At 45.0% G+C, this 20,346-nt stretch overlaps 1 protein-coding gene across 2 annotated transcripts in view; it reads left to right on the top strand.

The window, feature by feature from the left end:
• Positions 1 to 20,346, top strand: part of LOC147717826 (uncharacterized) — a 169,077-nt gene that overhangs the window by 133,435 nt on the left and 15,296 nt on the right. For both annotated transcript variants that reach the window (XM_086920560.1, XM_086920561.1), the window contains one exon: positions 509 to 531. In XM_086920560.1, the coding sequence (XP_086776686.1) occupies positions 509 to 531 (23 nt within the window). The remainder of the gene's footprint in view (positions 1 to 508; positions 532 to 20,346) is intronic.

The raw sequence follows: 20,346 nt of genomic DNA, 5'->3' as shown, positions 1-20,346 counted from the left end.
GTGGGCCATCTGATTGGACTGACCATGAGAACCAGAGGGCCTGCTGGGAATGCTGTCTGAGCTATGTGCCAGGGGCTGGGGCAGGTAACAGTGTGCTTGACTTCTGGACTCAGCTCCAGCAATATTAGACCTTGTTTGCAGCTGCAGCGATTCCATGCTGGAGCCATGAAGCATTAAGCAATGTACTGTGGCATATGTAAAACTGGTTTATCCCTAACCCTTCCTCCTGCATACCCCCTGTATCCTGTGTAGTGAAGCCAGCCTTCGAATACCTGCAATCAATTACTCCAGCATGGGATAGCGCTTATATACTGCACATAAGCCTTCTACTTGCTTCCCTCTGAGTTCCAATTAGATAGAACGGTTAGTTGCTTTGCCTGTAATTACACTGCGATTCAGAATCAGCGAGATGTGGCTTAATCACCATATCGTCCTGGCTGTTAATTACTACATCCCTATGACTAATATACAAAAAAGCTCTAATATTCTTTGTTTTTGTTTGTTTTAGGGAAAAAGAAAAAGCAGGGACAGGTGAGTTCATGGGATTTTGGCACTAATGGAAATTATGGTGTTTAACACAAACGAATCGTAAGACAAAAAAGTGGTTTTAATTTATTACCATGCAGCAGTAATTAAATCTCAAAAAAGGGCGAGGAACTAATATCTTTTAAAATGAAGCAGGAGCAACACATTATATTGAAGAAATCACATTGCAACAGAATAAGATTATAACTATTTCAAACAACGGTGACAATCTAATTAACTATAACAAGCAGAAAGAGTGGTTATTAATATTCATCAAGATCTTTAGCTTTAATAGGAAATAATAACGTAATTTAACAAACATTGTTATAGTACTGAAGAAGATACAAAGGTTATTAAACTTGGTTGAAACATCAATTGCTTTCATCAAAATCTACACTTCTTTAAAAGAAAAGTGACTCTATTAAAAGATTGGCAAGCGAGCTGAGCAATGGTCAAACCTTGCTTTCTTTTTAGTCTTATATATTACATTGAGAGCAATGTTTTACATACTTGCAAGTGGGATATTTATCACTGTGACAAAAATAAACAGACACACACACACTTTAATAAAATTTAATCTGGATGGAGAAGGTAATGAAGCAGTACTTTTTTAAAGAGATCAGATTTATTACAATATCTTGATGTCTGTGTTTTGTCATAGGTACTCTGACTAGGGCAGCTAGCTTGTGACCATTCCTACTCAATATCTGAAATTCAGTTTGATCTTCTTTAGGTCTTGTCTAGAGATATCTTTAGCTATCTTGCCAGCCTCTTGTTTTCAGAAAACATTATAAATAAATAAATACATATGCAGTTTTTTTGGGGGGGAGGGGAGTTATATCAGCCCTCTTCACATTTTCCCCCTACAGTTTAGAGCGTGGGGCAATGGGTCAGCCCACTTCAGCTCTCGACTGTCTTGCACTATGAGTGACAGTATTGTTCCCGATCACTTGTGTACAGCCTCTTGAAAAGGGGTGCATTATCGTGCTAGGGCGGGTGCACCCACATTCATTTTTAGGTCGAGCCTAGGCAGCACATGTGCTGTCTCTTAAGACATGCTGTATTCACTCTGTGGGCTTACAGCCCGCCCATTAGCTTTTTCTCTGTAACTTGGACTGTCCTTAAAAAATGCTTGTTAAGGCTGGAGGAGGACTAGGACATTACCTCTTACATATGATTGTCTGCCAGCTATACATTTGCTTTACAGTGTGACCTCTGTAAACGAGCATGTACAGAACAGTGTGTGGGCATAATTCAACATTAAGCATGGGCAGAAAATCCGTTCCGCTCGTGGATTTCGCGGATTTTCGGTAAATTCGCAATCCGCGAGATTCGCGAATTTCCCGCAAAATCCGCGAACGGAAATCCGCGAACGGGATTGGGTCAAAAGTTCAAGATGACTTTTGTAACTCTTTTAGAATGGCGCCAGCAAGCTGCCAGAGCCATTCTAAAATAGTTACAAAAGTCAGCTTCAACAGAAAGCTCTAATAGATAAAGTAAAGCAGGTGCTGCTCAAATTCAGTTACACAATCATTAATCACCCCCAAACTTGGGGTGATTAATGATTGTGTAACTTAATTTGACCTTCAACTGGAGCACCTGCTTTACTTTATCTATTAGTGCTTCCTGTTGAAGCTATTTCTAGCTATTTTAGAATGGCGCTGGCAGCTTGCCGGTGCCATTCAAAGTGGGGCTGAGGGCAGAAGGGCACAAAAGTGGGACAGAGGGCAGAAGGGGATAAAAAGGAGTGGGGCAGAGGGCAGAAGGGCACAGAAACAAGTGGTACAGAGGGCAGATGGGCATAAAAAACAAGAGGGTGGCAGTGATTAAGCAGGCAAAAAAAAACCCCGCAAAATTGCAAAGCGCCTCGCGAACACCTGCGAACACGCAAAGCGCCTCGGGAACACGCAAAAAAAATTCGCGCAAATTCGTGAATTTTGCAGATTGCCAATTCGCAAAATTCGCCCATGCTTATTCAACATTAAGATGTTGGAAGGGGCCAGGCAATGTAAAGAGAGCATCTTGCTGCAAAGTACTGTAAAGAGAGTCATCGGTGGAGTGAACCTGCAGCTGTGCACCAGCCCCTCTCCCTACAGCTTTGAATGGACTCAAACCTCTCCATGACACCAGTGAGGCAGGGAACTTCAAGCAGCAGGAGGCAGCTACCTTGCAATGAGCCCTGAGGTATCATTCTTTTCTCTCTGGGTGACACTTCCGTGAAAATAGATCTTACAAGTCAAGTGTTTCCAGGCTGAGGACCAGCACCAACATAATTAACCCAGAGCTGTAAATCTGCAATTATGACATCTTACTACTCCTTTGTGGTTCTTTATAGTTGTTCCATATCTTTGCAAGTAGCAGTGCTTTTCTCAAGAAGTGGCATATTCTAATACATGTAAATGAAGTCACATGTTTATCTCAGTTCAGCTTTTAAGTTCAGCCTTGGTGCATAAATAGCTTTACGGATGCTTATGGCTGCAAGCAACGTCAAGACGTCTTCCACTTAGTACATTAATATATGTATGACAGTCCATAATCTATACTACTATTATAAAGAGAGAACTTGCACCTTTTGGCAAGGTAAACTCAGGAACCACAGCGCGAATCCACACACCCAATACATTGTTGTAAACCACAGGGTGTGTAGACGGACATAGGCTGCAAAAAATAAAAAATAAACGTAAATTAAAAAAATAAAGTTTAAAAAAAAAGTAGTCCCCGAAAACAAGCGCCGGCCGCGAGGTAGCGCTGACCGCGACCTACACCTACGTGATGACGCGCGGGGAGGAGCGGGGACGAGGGCCGACGTGCGGCGAGGAGTGACGAGTGCAGTGCAGTCGCATTTGTCTTTAAAGAACACCGCATATTTTTTTTTTTAAGAACATTTTGTCGGCCTGCTGCATCCACTTTCTCTTTAAATGCAAGGCACAGACCTCGAGCATGAATGGGGCAGGGGTAATCAACCAGTCAGTCAGGCAGAAAACAAAGCACACGGTTTCATTAAAACGTTCAACTCCCCCAGCACTGCCAGAACACAAAGCGCGCTAGCTAATTGACGACATACCTGACACTTCTCGAGCTTTCCCCTTCAGACCTGGAACACCCGCCTAAACTCTGCATGCGTATTGCTTTCTTATACATTATCTTTACGCCTGTTGCTTTTTATACCTTTAAGCCCGTTATTTCAATGCAACAGGGTTTAAAACAAAAAGCAAATCAATTAGTGCAGAAGGGAAAGACAACAGTTTAAAAACGAACTCTGAATTACATATTCCGTCTTATATGTTAACTTTTGAAAATGGTCTTTTGAAAATAAATATGAAAGCTTTCGTTTCCAATTTTGTGGATTAAAAATGTCAACCTGGGATGGCTAAAGCCTGTAAGTGTTAGATTTCCGATTTCATTGGAAGGAGTCCATGTGATCTTTTTTGCTAAAGGTCAGAGGCAAATATATTTCATGTCCTCGTTCTAGAATCTAAATATATGTTTTAAAAGCAGCTTTTGGACACACGGTTAGTTTGAAACAGATAGAAACATCATGCTAAAATGCAATATAACCAGAGAGAGTGGCCCGATTATTACATTGCAACAAATACTTTTTTAGTAACCCCAAAAATATGCTCTCGCTTTGGCGATTTATTCTTGAAAGAGAGCAAAAGCATTAAGCCACAGCATTAAGCAAGGTGCTCACTTTGCTTCAGTGGTGCCGTCGCCGAGGCAGCTTCACTTAAGGCAGAAAGAACACAGTGGCATAGCCAGGCATTAGGCCGCCCGTGGCAGCCAATGCATCTGCCGCCCACGGCCTAATCGAAGAGCATGGGAGATGCTGGCGCATCATGCGGCCGCACTGGCCTACCTTCAATGGAGCCACCAAAGTGGTGACTCCGCTGAAGGCAGTCAGGACCCGTCCTCCTCTCGAAGTATGGTGGGAGGTCTTCTGAGAGGGCAGCAGAAGTCATGGCCTCTGTAAATCTGACAGCCTGGCAGAAGACCCACCAAATTATATATGAGCCCCATCATTTTGATCTAACACACCTATAAGTGAAAGTGGCAAAATCTTAGATTACATTGCAGAGTTAGTGGCCTAGCGAGGAGTGACGAGTGGCGCGGCGGCTCAGGTAAGGCGAGAGGGGCAATGTCGGGGCTGGCGTGGGGGCTAAGTACGAGCGCGACTGAGGTAAGGAGGAAGGCGGGAGGCGGGCGTACGAGCGCGACGTAGGTAAGGAGGGAGGCGGGAGGCGGGCGGGGGGCCCGGCCGGGACTAAAGAAATTTTCAAATTGCAGCCCCAAGCCCCCTTCTGCCCCCGGGCAACGCCGGGGCGGGCTGGAGGCGGGCGGGAGGCAGGCGGGAGGGCAGCGGTGCAAGCAATGTCGGGGCGGGCGGGAGGGCGGGGGGGGCGGGCTTCTGGCCGGGACTACACTAATACTTTAAAAGCAGCCCCCAGCCCCCTTCTGCCCCCGGGCAACGCCGGGACGGGCTGCTAGTGAGAGATAAATATGTGTCATTCCACAGTTCACAGTAGTTATGGTTTAATCTCATATATATTTCTTTTCCTTACTGAAGGAAGCATATTTATGCATGCCTGATGACTCATTAGATCTATAGTCTCATATTTTAATTGAGGAGTTAAATGGCTGCTTAAAGAGGCACTAATTCAGGACAAATCGAGGATTAAAGGATTTCCGTGGGCACAGGAAGGCACAATGTGTATGATTATTTTTACGTTTTATTTCTCGCTGGAAGCATTTTAATTGCTTTGCAGATCTTCATTGGCACCGCTGTGTTCAGTACTTAGATGCTGTCTGTTTCTTACGATGACGCTTGAGAAGTTCAACGCATTACGTTGCATCTCAGCAGTTGAGTAAGGATGTGGTGCAGTGATTGGCATTTGCAAAGGTGGACATTGGGGTGAATGGGGACATTGATTGTTTAAATAGATGCACCCCTTTGGAGCACTGTGCTGGTAAAGGCCCCAGTTTGTTATTATTACATTGTATTATTTTTCTTTTTGTTTCTCTTGCTCGAAAAATATATAAAACCAAAACCATTGCATTAGAAACTTAATTGAAGGCCATGGCAAGACCTACTGACTTTGCCAGTGCTTGTTTCTTCAATGCCTTATAGCGTTTTGAAACATAGGCCCATTCAAGTACTTCTGAACGAACATTCTCATCAAGTCTAGTTCAAAGCTAGGTTTTATTTATTGGACATTGTTTCTTGCTACAGTTTCCAGAGTGCACTCTTCATCGTTCTCCCACAAGCTCTATACAGTAACCAGAAAATACAACTCTCTCTCTCTCTCTTAAGCAACTATCACAGCAGGCCACCCAGGACTGTGCCCTCCCCTGGGGAAACATCACTTACAACGCAACTTTTACAACGACATACCATTACAACGGAACTTTTACAACGCAAAAACTTTTACAACGCATGTATTTACAACGCATGTTTTTACAACGCAGGTACCTTTACAACGCATACCATTACAACGTAAGTATTGGTAAGTATATAATTATATTTTAAATGTTATATGTTTGGGGTAAAGGGGTATTTTTAGGGTTCAGGGTCAGTTTTGGGTTTTTGGGTAAAGGGGTATTTTTGGGGTTCAGGGTCAGTTTTTAGTTTTTGGGTAAAGGGGTATTTTTGGGGTTCAGGGTCAGTTTTTAGTTTTTGGGTAAAGGGGAATTTTTGGGGTTCAGGGTCAGTTTTTAGTTTTTGGGTAAAGGGGTATTTTTGGGGTTCAGGGTCAGTTTTTAGTTTTTGGGTAAAGGGGTATTTTTGGGGTTCAGGGTCAGTTTTTAGTTTTTGGGTATAGGGGTATTTTTGGGGTTCAGGGTCAGCTTTTAGTTTTTGGGTAAAGGGGTATTTTTAGGGTTCAGGGTCAGTTTTTATTTTTTGGGTAAAGGGGTATTTTTAGGGTTCAGGGTCAGTTTTTAGTTTTTGGGTAAAGGGGTATTTTTGGGGTTCAGGGTCAGTTTTTAGTTTTTGGGTAAAGGGGTATTTTTTGGGTTCAGAGTCAGTTTTTAGTTTTTGGGTAAAGGGGTATTTTTGGGGTTCAGGGTCAGTTTTTAGTTTTTGGGTAAAGGGGTATTTTTGGGGTTCAGGGTCAGTTTTGGGTTTTTGGGTAAAGGGGTATTTATGGGGTTGAGGGTCAGTTTTGGGTTTTTGGGGTACAGGGGTACAGGGGTACAGGGTAAAAATAAATTACAATTAATTTTAAATTAAATTAATTAAATGAAATGAAATTAAATTAAATTACATTAAATTATATATTTTTTCAATTAATTTACGATTATAAAATTACTATATATTTACCAATACTTACGTTGTAATGGTATGCGTTGTAAAAGTACCTGCGTTGTAAAAACATGCGTTGTAAATACATGCGTTGTAAAAGTTTTTGCGTTGTAAAAGTTCATTTGTAATGGTAGGTCGTTGTAATTGTATGCGTTGTAATGACACCAATCCCTCCCCTGCTATCCTGGTGCTTCATGGGGCCTTTTCTCCCCCCCTGGGTCCCTGGCCTGAGAGCTCCTGACTGGGTCGGGGGGCCCTCCATGTACTTTACAGGAGCCCCTCCCCCTTCAAGTTTCGTTACGCCACGGGACAAGCCCTTCCCTAGTCTTTTTGTGATGTGTCCAGTGACGTCCTTTATGAGAGTCCGAGGTGCACGGAGGAGTCTAGAACGGTTGTTTATAGCGCCTAGTGTGGTAGAGATGGATAAACGTCCCACATAGCCTTCACTGCATTGACAGCTATAAAATGCCTTTGAAAACTTCTTCTGATAACAGTGATCTGTTTAAAGACAAAGGGCCCGATGTAGGTGGTCCAAATACCGTCCCGACCGGTATTTAGGCATTCGTGATGTAGGGAAGGATTCGGTATTAAGGAATCGGTAAATACTGATTCCTTAATACTGATTCCTAGGGCCGGATGTAGGTCGGTCGGTAACGGCCGAAAATCTGTATTTTCGGCCGTTACCGACCGAGATTCACAAAATGGTATGTAGGGCCACATATATTACAGATTCGGTAAATGTACTGATCGGTAAATTTACCGAATCTGTAAAATTCCGAATCGGAATTTTTTACAGATTCGGTAACAATGAGATGTAGGTGGGACTCTTCTGAGTCCCACAAGCCTTACAGAATCGGTATTTTACCATGAAATCCAACTTCATGGTAAAATACCGATTCCGGTGTGCATGCACATGTGTGCATGCACACCTGTGCCATATGACAGGCAGACCTGCCCTTAGGGCAGGTATGCCTGCCACATGGCCCCCACATCTTTTTTGGGGGTGCTAGAGGGTGTCAAAGTGACACCCCCTGCACCCTTGTCAAAATACCGACCGGTAATGCCCCATTCATTCCTATGGGCTTCAAAGCCCATAGGTATGAATGGGGCATTACCGGTCGGTATTTACCGAATCGGTAAATACAGATATTTACCGATTCGGTAAAAGGAACATCTGGATGTTCCTACATATCCACCCCTAAGATTTACCGATTTTTAATTACCGAATCGGTAGAATTCGGTAATTAAAATTCGGTAAATCTATTTTACCTACATCTGGGCCCTAATTGGCTTTGCATTTAAGGAATCGGTAATACCGATTCCTTAAATGCAATGTAGGAAGCAGTTTTAAGAGTGCTTTTGGGCCTTAGGAATTCGTTAATTACCAGCAACTTCAAGTTGGTGGTAATGACTGAATTCCTTTAAAAAAGCACATTTTTGCTTTTTTTAAAGTGCCATGTGGCACACATCCATGCCCTTATGACATGCATGTGTGCCACATGTGCACACATGCACATTTCAGGGGTGCAACAGGGCATCCTTTGGACACTCTGGCACCCTTGAAATACCTCCTGGTATTACCGATTCGGTAATACCGAATCAGTAATACCAAATGTCTTCACATTCATTCCTATGGGCCTCCAAGCACATAGGAATTAATGGGTAGGTATTCCTTATTACCAAATCGGTATTACCGAATCTGTAATTAGGAATATTAATGATTCAGTATTTTTTTACCGAATATTTACCTATATCAAAAATACCAAATTCTTAATACCGAATCGGTAAAATTCGGTATTAAGAATTCGGTATTTGGCAATTACCTACATATGGCCCAAAGTGAAAGAAACTAAAGGAGTAGCCTGAAAATTGTGTTTTAGCTGTTATTTGGGGTCTGCTTTCTATTTATTTATGTTATTAATTTAACGTTTTACATAGCGCTGACTGAGTCAAGTCGGCATCTGGGCACTTTACATTAGGCAGAAAAGTACAAACTTTGGTAGAAACAAACCAGTATAGTATTATTGCATATTTACAATACCAAGCTTTACAATCCTTGAACATAAGAATGTTATATTTGACAAGAGTTTATGTTGTTTTGAAGTCAGGAACAGGCATGTTTTTATCATAGTAAAAATGTTCTGGAGCTTCCCATCACAGCCGAAGAATGAACCTTAACATCGTGGCTCACCATCACCACTGTCAAAATTGATGCTAACATGAAGGCCATTCACATGGCGGCCCCCTCTGAAGAACCGGGATTTAAACCCAGCGGCGCCAGGGAAAACGCCCGATGTCTTCGAGTTCACCTGTCTTGGCATACAGAGACACAGGATACTTCTTGGTGACGTCAAAGATCAAATTTATTGGCTGCAACCAGGAACAGAAGTCTATGAAGCACGACACGGGTGGTTCGCTAGAGACTGCACACTTTAGTAAAACGAGACATCGTCTTTTATGCCAAAAATCACATTCCTGGCTGGCATCAATTACTTACAAATGGACCAATCAAACAGTGACATTTTAAAAGTATCGCATAACGACAATCCCACTTTCAGTTGTCCAGCCCACCAGAAATGACAAGGCAAAATCCAACATTCTTGCTCGGACAGGCCTGACGAACCCATAATAAAAGGCCTCAACCCAAATCATAAATAAAGCCATAAAGGAAGGAACAGAAGCAGATGAGAAGTAAGATTGAAGGGTGTGTGCATGTACCATAAACTCAGCAATGTCCTGCTCTTTGATCTTTATCTAACCAGCTGCCTAACAAGGAACTGGCTCAACGAGGTCAGCCTCGGGCAAGGGAGTCAGTTCGTTCAGGTCAAACAGAAGTCAGCACAAACTCAAGCTAAGGTGCATGTGTCCCAGAGACTTGTTCAGCCACAGTCATAAGTCTATGTGAGGGCAACCCCAAAATGGCCGCTATGTACAACCCAAGGGTTTCAGAACGAAATCGTCAAATACATAGTAAATCCATTGGTGTAACATGACGAAAACACTCATACTTGCCGCACTCGTCATTTGCGGTTCACTAATACCAAAATCGTCACGATACAACAACCTCTATGAAACGGGTTCAAAATTACGGAACCTCAGCCCCTCCTTTTGCCCTTACATAGGCAATAACCTAAACTCACGTCAATCTGAATCCAGGTCTATATTCATCAGATCAGATGTTGCTGGAGCATAATCCTAGTACTTAGTAACTGTCAAGATCGGCAGTAGCACAAGGAACATTCACGCCACTAACCTTCTGTCTTTTCCCAGCAGAGACGAGATCAGATGCTAGATCCTCCACTCCCTTCAATACACGCCCCCCAACAGAGGAACTCTATACCTCTGTCTGACTTCGTGCACAGAAGGGAAAAAAAGGAGAGAAGAAGCCTTGGAGGAGAGCGGGAATGTGGTCTTTCTATCTTCGTTTCTCTCTCTCTCTCTGGAATGGACTGAGTCTAAGGGACGGCTCTGTAACACCTGTCCAGGTATCTACAAGGGAAATAAACACACGATTACCTCTCACGACCATGTACTGCTTCACTATGCTAATAAGGGGGATGATAACTTCACTCACCACACTTTCTGCATACAGGGCCTTAAGAAAAGGGAACACTGTCTCTCTTTTCCCTTGCACGTCTCCCTTTACCAAAGAGAATATCTTCCCAAAGTCATAGTAGTGTGACTCCTCCACACTTAAACAAACAAAAGTAAACAAAACATAAGGCTGAACACCGATTTCTGCTGAAGCTTCTCTCCTTGTAGTTGTTATGAGCACAACTAGGACTACACGTCCCACAAAGCAGTTCGAAATTGTCACAGGAATCCAATCCGGAATAGACACTACTCCTTAAACACTCGGACTCTAGTCAGGACTTTACGAACGCGGCCGCGCTGAATCCTTAGTCCTTCTAAATTCTACCAGACGGTACACTGCACGCGTTTGATTTCTCGCGCGCTAATATACACACTGTATATCTCACGGGTTCCTTAGCGCTAGATGCGCTAAGCGAAACTCCGTGGCTACTCTAACAGGCGACTCGCCTACAGGAGTCCAAGTACACAAATCTCCAATAAGGAAGGAGGCGAGCCCGCACTCCTTCTTACTTGCCACACGGTCCGTTTGGAGTTCTCCGTTTTCTCCCTCTGGCGCTGTACAACGGTACTCTCCTAGATGCTGCAATTTTTCTCGCTGGAATCCGGCGGGGAACACCTTCCGCCTCTCCTCCGACTCGCACTGAACAAACAATTGACAAGCACCCTTCTCTGGGGAAGGAGGGGCTTAGTACAAACGAGTCTCCCCCACGGCAGTCTGGGAGTTGTAGTTGTTTGTCGCTTCCCCGTTATCCTCGCATAGCTGGAAGGCAGCCCTTTCGTCCTGATAATCGCCACAGAACCCCCTCTCGAGGACAGCCGTCCCGGCGGTCGCCCAGGCTTACCAGGATACAAGTCATGAAAACGTGCAACCAACTCAGGACAATGGAGATAACCCACTGGTTCCCAGGACCGCTCCTCAGGGCCATACCCTTTCCACTCAACCAAGTACTGAATCCGCCCCCGCACCATACGGGAGTCAAGGATCGAATGGACCTCATACTCTTCATGCCCATCAACATCCACTGGAATGGGTTTATCAGACAGCCTAGTACTCACGGGACAGGGTTGGAGCAAGGAAACGTGAAAGACGGGATGAATCCTCCAAGTATCAGGGAGGGTCAACCGCACCGCCACAGGGTTAATGATTTTCTCAATGCTATAAGGCCCCACAAATCTAGGCTTCAACTTGTTCTCTCCTTTCAGATGTAAATTTTTTGTGGAAAGCCACACCCTATCCCCCACTGCGTATGCAGGAGCAGAAGACCTTCTATTATCAGCATAACGCTTCTGAGAAGACTGCGCGTCAACTAAACTATGTCGCGCCCCCACTAGCACTGCCCTCAAATGTGCATGGTGTTCGTGTATGCTGGGCACCGGGGAGTGAACAGGAACCTCAAAGGGTAGTGCATTAGGATGAAAACCAAAAAGACAAAAAAAAGGTGAACAGCCCAAGGTGGAATGAATGGCATTGTTGTAAGCAAATTCAGCCATCCAAATCAAGGTAGTCCATTCAGTATCGTTTTGCAAGGCAAAGCAGCGAAGGTATTGCTCCAACGTCTGATTCAGGCGCTCTGTTTTTCCATCCGTCTGGGGATGATAGGAGGACGAGAGTCGCGCATCAACATCCATGGTCTGACAGAGGGCCTTCCAGAAGCGAGAGGTAAATTGAGTACCTCTATCGGTGATGAGCACACACGGTATCCCATGGGCACGGACAACATGTTGCAAGAACACTTGTGCCAATTCAACAGAAGTAGGCAGGCCTTTGAGAGGAATAAAATGTCCCATTTTCGTCAAATGGTCTACGACCACTAAGATCACAGTTTTTTCCTTACAGGGTGGCATTTCAACAATAAAGTCCATCGACACAGTATGCCAAGGCTTTGGAGGAATCGGGAGAGGTCTGAGAAGGCCAACCGGCTTCACATGCACTGCCTTCCCCTGAATACAAACGGCGCAGTTCATCACATAGTGTCTCACTGTTGCTCTCAATTTTGGCCACCAAAAGCTACGTTCCACACCTGCAATAGTCTTGTAGATACCTAAATGGCCTCCTAATGGTGAATCATGGGTCCAGTGCAACACCTTCTCTTGCAAGGGTACAGTAGGGACATAGATGGCTAATCCCTGATAAGCAAGATCATCTTTCACAGTGCGGTGTTCAGGATCCTCTTGCACCCATTCCTGCACATCCATATCTGCAAGAGCCACTCGAACATCATCCAAGAATTCAGGTGTAGACACCAAGGCGATGAAAGGGAAAGGGTGGCTGGACTCTTGGAGAATAAGTGGAGGGTCTTCTTCACTCTCGGTTCTCTGTTCAGCCGTTTCCCCGATCCGAGATAGGGCATCAGCCTTACCATTTTGTGGTCCCGGTTTATATTTAATAACAAAATCAAAATCCGAAAAGAACAGAGTCCACCTCAATTGCCTGGGAGTAAGAGCCTTGGCTGTTTTCAAAAAAAGCAAGTTTCGGTGGTCGGTATAGATTTCGACAGTGTGCATTGCTCCCAGCAGATAATGGCGCCACTCCTCACATGCCCTCTTAATTGCAAGAAGCTCCTTATCCGTAACAGAATAATTTGTTTCGCAAGGAGAAAGTTTTCTTGAGAAATAGGCCACGGGATGCAATTGGCCTGTTTCGGGGTGGCGTTGTGATAGTATCCCACCGATAGCATACAGGGAGGCATCAGTCTCCAAGACAAAAGGCATCTGTGAATCAGGGTGGCGTAGGATAGGAGCCTGTGTAAACTGTTCCTTGAGATATTGAAACGATCTTTCCGCTTCAGGGGTCCATCCAAACACAGTGTTCTTCCTTAGTAGACTAGATATCGGCTGAATAATCTTGGAGAAATCTTTTATGAACCGGCGGTAATAATTGGCGAAACCAAGAAAACTTTGTACCGCCTTTACGTTCTTGGGTGTACTCCATCCGATAATAGCCTCCACTTTACTGGAATCCATTTGGAAGCCCTGAGCCGAGATGATATAACCAAGGAAGGCCACTTCCTTCACATGAAAAAGACATTTTTCAAGCTTGGCATACAAGGAATTCTGCTGTAATCGCCGTAACACCACCTTCACATGATCCACATGTTCGTGAAGTGTAGATGAATAGATCAAAATATCATCTATGTACACGATGCAGAATGTCTCCAGACACCCGCGAAGTACTTCATCCATGAAATATTGGAACGCTGCAGGGGCGTTGCAGAGCCCAAACGGCATCACAAGATACTCGAACAATCCAAATTTTGTTCTAAACGCGGTCTTCCACTCATCTCCACTCTTCACTCTAACCAGATGGTACGCTCCTCTGAGATCAAGTTTAGTGAAGAATCGAGCCCCTTTCAATTGATCTAGGAGTACAGGTATTAGAGGTAGTGGATACCGGTTCTTGATTGTCATTCGATTAATGGCCCGGTAATCGATGCATGGCCTCAATTCCTCGCAGTCCTTCTTAGGAATAAAAAACATCGGCGAGGAAGCTGGTGATGTAGAATGACGAATGAACCCCGTAGCCAGATTGTCATCGAGATACTTCCGCAAATACACTGACTCTTTTTCAGTGAGAGCGTAAACTCGACTGCAGGGAATATCAGCACCAGGAACAAGGTCAATTCTACAATCGTAGACGCGATGTGGAGGCAAATCCGTAGCCTTTTGTTTGTCAAACAGGGAACTGAACTCCTGGTAATCGTCAGGAAGAGCGGTGGCACAACAGTATGGTCCTATAGAACATCCAGAAGCCAGGCAGACTGACGGCGTAGCGGGTTGTTCCTCCTTAACAGACACGTCCTGTCTGCAATTTGCCTTACAAAACGCCGAAGACAAGGTAATGGTACGTGCTGCCCAACTAACTTGAGGATCGTGAAGAGTCAGCCACGGCATCCCCAATATTAAACGGAACTGGGGTGCATCAATCAAGTCGAATTGAATCATCTCCTGATGATTTCTATTCGTCTGCATCAACAATGCTTGGGTATGATAAGAAACGGGGCCAGATGACAAGACCGTTCCGTCCACTGCTTTGACCAGCTCTGGTTTATCCTTTTTCTCGCATACGATCCCGATCTTCATGGCGTATTCTTGGTCAATATAGTTACCCGTGGCTCCGGAATCTAGCAGAGCATCTATCTCCATAGCGTCACGGGTATTGACCCATAAAGTCACTTTTAAATTCATGTGAGCCACAGCAGGATGTAACGTATTTGCAAGTGTAGGTGAGATCTTTGACGGCAAACAACCCAAGGCAGCGACCTCCTCCTGATTTGGGCATGTTAGTTTTCCGCCGGTCTTCCCGCTTGTATGACAGCCTGAGAAGGGGGAACCATCGGTCTTCCAGGAAACGCGTTTCTGGCTCGACAATCTTTCACAAAATGACCACCCTTTCCGCAGTATAGACACTGTTTCAGTCTTCTTCGTTTGTCTTTTTCTTCCTTGGAAAGGGGGCCCCGAAGCCCTCCTATTTGCATGGGTTCAACTCCCTCTGGCGTCTTAGGATGATCTTCCATAGTACCTCGAAGACGTGGATAGAAGAAGCGCCCGTCACCTCTGCCTCTATCACCCCTTCGTTCCAATAGGCGATGGTCCAATTGAACAGTTAAGTCAATCAATTCTTCACACGAGGTGGGAAGTTGTACCACTTGAGCCAAGACGTCCTTTAGCTCCCCTCGGAGCCCTTGATAGAAAATAGATATTCTCTTTGCCGTAGGCCACTCTGTTTCGACCACAAGTCGATTGAAGGAAGTTATGTATGATAGCAAATCTTGAGACCCTTGCCGTAGGGTTAACAACTCTCTATCCAGAGATAACATATGGAGTTTTCTGTCGAACAGTCGTCGCAGTTCCAAACAAAAATCATCAAAATCGTGTAACACAGGATCATTTCTTTCCAATAAGGGTATTGTCCAACTCGCTGCATTGCCTCCCATGTATGACATCATAAAAGCCGTCTTTGTTGTATCCTCTTGGAACACCCCCGGCTTGCACAAAAAATGCAATCTGCATTGGTTTAAGAACGTTTCAAATTTACGGGGGTCCCCATAGAACCTTTCAGGAGGGGCAAGTGGGATCCCGGTATTTTGTATGACATGGACAGTGGGAACTGCATCAGAAGAGGAGGGTGTGGAGGGAGATGACACCGTGAACCCACCCCCTTCAGCTCCCTGTGACACAGGAGACACGGTGGAAGATGGAGGTTGTAAAGTGGCTGGTTTGATGTACGAAGCCCCTTTGCCCCCTCTCATGGACAATTCGGACATCTCCTTTCTAAGCACCCCTAGTTCCTTATATAGGACCTGACTCTCGGTACGAGACGTGGTAACTTCCTGTTGTAGAGCCGCAAGGCTTTCCACTACAGAATTTAGTATACTTTCCACATTCATCGTCCAGGCTGGGTCTTGTTACTTGGGCTTGTCAATCTGTCAAGATCGGCAGTAGCACAAGGAACATTCACGCCACTAACCTTCTGTCTTTTCCCAGCAGAGACGAGATCAGATGCTAGATCCTCCACTCCCTTCAATACACGCCCCCCAACAGAGGAACTATATACCTTTGTCTGACTTCGTGCACAGATGGGAAAAAAAGGAGAGAAGAAGCCTTGGAGGAGAGCGGGAATGTGGTCTTTCTATCTTCGTTTCTCTCTCTCTCTGGAATGGACTGAGTCTAAGGGACGGCTCTGTAACACCTGTCCAGGTATCTACAAGGGAAATAAACACACGATTACCTCTCACGACCATGTACTGCTTCACTATGCTAATAAGGGGGATGATAACTTCACTCACCACACTTTCTGCATACAGGGCCTTAAGAAAAGGGAACACTGTCTCTCTTTTCCCTTGCACGTCTTCCTTTACCAAAGAGAATATCTTCCCAAAGTCATAGTAGTGTGACTCCTCCACACTTAAACAAAAGTAAACAAAACATAAGGCTGAACACCGATTTCTGCTGAAGCTTCTCTCCTTGTAGTTGTTATGAGCACAACTAGGACTACACGTCCCACAAAGCAGTTCGAAATTGTCACAGGAATCCAATCCGGAATAGACACTACTCCTTAAACACTCGGACTCTAGTCAGGACTTTACGAACGCGGCCGCGCTGAATCCTTAGTCCTTCTAAATTCTACCAGACGGTACACTGCACGCGTTTGATTTCACGCGCGCTAATATACACACTGTATATCTCACGGGTTCCTTAGCGCTATATGCGCTAAGCGAAACTCCGTGGCTACTCTAACAGGCGACTCGCCTGCAGGAGTCCAAGTACACAAATCTCCAATAAGGAAGGAGGCGAGCCCGCACTCCTTCTTACTTGCCACACGGTCCGTTTGGAGTTCTCCGTTTTCTCCCTCTGGCGCTGTACAACGGTACTCTCCTAGATGCTGCAATTCTTCTCGCTGGAATCCGGCGGGGAACACCTTCCGCCTCTCCTCCGACTCGCACTGAACAAACAATTGACAAGCACCCTTCTCTGGGGAAGGAGGGGCTTAGTACAAACGAGTCTCCCCCACGGCAGTCTGGGAGTTGTAGTTGTTTGTCGCTTCCCCGTTATCCTCGCATAGCTGGAAGGCAGCCCTTTCGTCCTGATAATCGCCACAGTAACGCTCTCTGGACAGGTTTCCTTACACACGAAGTAGTACAAAGGCCACATATAGCAGGAGCACACTGTACGCAAAGACAGAACAGGAAAAGGATAGCTAATACCATCCCAATGATCATCAGAATCTTCCATCCCCAAGTGGATAACAATTCCCAAAACCATCCCATTAACGACCAATCTCCTTCGTCCACATGCACAGACTCGGAGATCCTATGTAGTTTGGAAATGGCTTGGTACACTGTCGGAGCGTTGTCTGGAATGAAAACGCAGCAGCTCGATTGAATCAATTTACATACCCCTCTTCTATCTGCAAGTATGACATCTAACGCAACTCTGTTCTGAAGAGTCATAAGGCGATCCGGCTGGAGCTCAGCAGTCAAGTTACTAAGGGCACTGACAGTCTCAACTATGGTGGACTCAACCACTCTCGACAGCTGTCTAATGTTCCTGCTGTTGGCCATAGGTCCCCAAAACGGCAGAGAACCCTTTAGAAAATCTTTCAATTCTTGTCCTGCAGTATCTTCCTTACTGAAGACACCTCTAACAACCCTCGTCTTGTGGTAATCTGCCGCAGCTGTATACGTAGGAGGCAACAGGAATGAAACAAAACATGTGCCCGAGAAATCAGGGGGCAACCATGTATACGCTCTATCGTAACAGACAAAATAGGTACCCTTAGCTGCTAGAAACGATGGGGAAGTCTGGGACGCAAAGACATACGTCTCGGTGCAAACACTCTTCCCTAACTGAGCTCTCGGATTCTTGCCATTACCTTGCAGACAGTAATGACCCTGATGGGGCACTATCCAAATCGGAGAGGATCTTTTCGCTCACTGGTTCTCACTCAGACTAACTCCATATCCAGTAACGTTCCATCCAATATACGCTAGTGTCTCATCTCTCGGGATAGTCTCATAGGAACTAATTCCTTCAATCATGTCGACTATACCCTTAACTAGAGCACTATTCTTTGGATTATCTTTTACAGAACGTAGGGGATAAACTTCACGAGCATAGATGAACATTGTTCTGTATGCCCACACAGAACCATTGTAGCTGAAGACAGGACCAGGTAAGGAATACCTTTATCAGCAGTATGGGGCATAAGGCCACACACCCAACAATTAGTCGTGTTTACTACTAGCTGGTGTTGGTGCAGAAGCTGAACAAAGGAGTTATTAACAAATTCCAATCTCCTAATGGACTCATGTTCAGGCAGAGGGTGAAAAGAATGCGAGGAAACAGTGGGAGGAGGCATAGGTTGTGTAGTGGGTACAAATGTCACTTGAAAAGAGAATGTCACATATCCAATTAAAAACATCATTAAACTAAACAACATGAACAAACACAATATTAAAAAACTTTTTCTGCTCATAACTGTACATATTTTGCTCTTAAAGCTCATTCTTTCAACAGGTCTCTCCATCTCAAAAAACTCCATCCTCTAATCGTGCTGTTCGCAGCAGTAGGGTGTTCCGTGCTAAGGAAAGCTTCTGTCAGTCCAGGGATTGCCCTAGGACCAACCAGAACCGTCGACCTAACGTCTTCGGCTTGCACTCCAAAGACATGATACCGCGACCCTACAGCTGAACCCGGATGGTGGTTCGAAAAACAAAAATCAAAATAGTTCCTCGGAGGAGAGCTTAACCTTAAGAGTCAGAAAAGAAAGAATTTATTACTTTATTAGTGCAGCGACTCTTGGTCGCAAATTATAACGCTCTTTACCAGGCAATGTCTGTTCATGAAACAAGGGTTCAGGTTCAGAAGTGCCCAAACGATTTGACGGAGGCACAGCTTCTTGCAGAAGATCGTCGCTCTCTCGTTCATTGTTCGTTCCAATCAAACGGGCATCGCTAAAAGGCAGAAAACGAGGCACGGTCTCAGTCTCAGAATCAGGAAGTCCTTTCTGGACCCACTGGTCGTACGGCAGAGGCAAAGGGACCCTCTTACAATGTACGGCATGGATCCAATTCTTTTTGCCGCGCACTCGCACTGCTGATCGTGTGGACAACAACACCAAATAAGGTCCTTTCCAGCGGGGCTGCTCGTTCTTAGTCCGCTGGAATTTCTTAATCAGGACCCACGATCCAGGTTCGATGGCGTGTCCTGGATCTTCAGATGCTTGTGGCAGTGTATCATGAACCTGTTGATGCAAAACACGCAATTTAGCCATCAATTTGTAAAGGTAATCAAGCAAAACAGGATGCTCTATCTCGCTGAATTTTGTCGGCCGCGGCACTCCCCATATATTCGCCGGGCGACAAAACACAACCTCATACGGACTAAGTCCCATTCGCGAATGCACAGTCATTATTGTGGACAGAAGGGCTAACGGCAAGGCATCTGGCCATTGTAGACGGGAGCTCGCCTGAATCTTGGCCAGCTTTAGCTTAAGGGTGCCATTATAGCACTCAACCAAGCCAGCTGATTGGGGATGATTTGCAGCGTGAAACTTCTGCCTTATTCCTAAACCTTCACACACTCTCTTCATCACTTGACCCACAAATTCACTCCCATTGTCACTCCAGACCATTCTCGGCAAACCATACCTAGGGAAAAATTCATTAATAAGGGCTTTCGCTGTGGACAAGACAGTGTTATCTTTCAAAGGGTAGGCTTCCACCCATCTTGAAAAAGAGCAAACAACCACTAACACATACTTCAGGTTGTTGCACCTCTCCATGTGGATGAAATCTAGCTGCAAAGCCTCGAACGGATACGTTGGAGGAGCAAAATGACCAGCTGGAGTCGGAGTTCCCTTACCAGGATTGTACATCAAACACACCATACAATTCTTAACCAGATTCTCTGCACACTTAGGAATTCCTGCATTGTGCCATACTGGAGCTAACAACTTGCAAATCCCTTTCACGCTGATATGAGCCATTCGATGAGCCATGGTAACCACTGGAAGCACATATGCATCGGGTAACAACCATCGCTGATGCTCTGACAACTCAACCCAACAACCATTCGAATCCAATTTACCCTTGCTTTCTCTCCATTCATTCAACTCTTTCTCTGTAGCTTCAGCTTGAATGGACTTCACACTCTCAATCGTATCTTCACACATACTTCTATCCGGAACCCATCTCGCCGGACCCACAACATACATTCGACTCATCACATCTCTTGCAGTTTCTTTCGCGACTTCGTCTGCAAACGCATTACCATGACCAACATCATCAGCAACTTTCTCATGCGCACTGCATTTTCACAATTGCAACTTGCAACGGCAAAGTAAGAGATTCAAGAAGTTCATTCACCAACTGACCATGCTGAATCTTAGTCCCGTGCGAAGTCAGGAACCCACGTTCTTTCCACAAACG

This window comes from Lissotriton vulgaris, chromosome 5, assembly GCF_964263255.1.
Source record: "Lissotriton vulgaris chromosome 5, aLisVul1.2, whole genome shotgun sequence".
NCBI lineage: Eukaryota > Metazoa > Chordata > Amphibia > Caudata > Salamandridae > Lissotriton > Lissotriton vulgaris.
The sequence above is the reverse complement of the archived record's forward strand: the minus strand, read 5'-3'. Positions and strand labels throughout refer to the sequence as shown.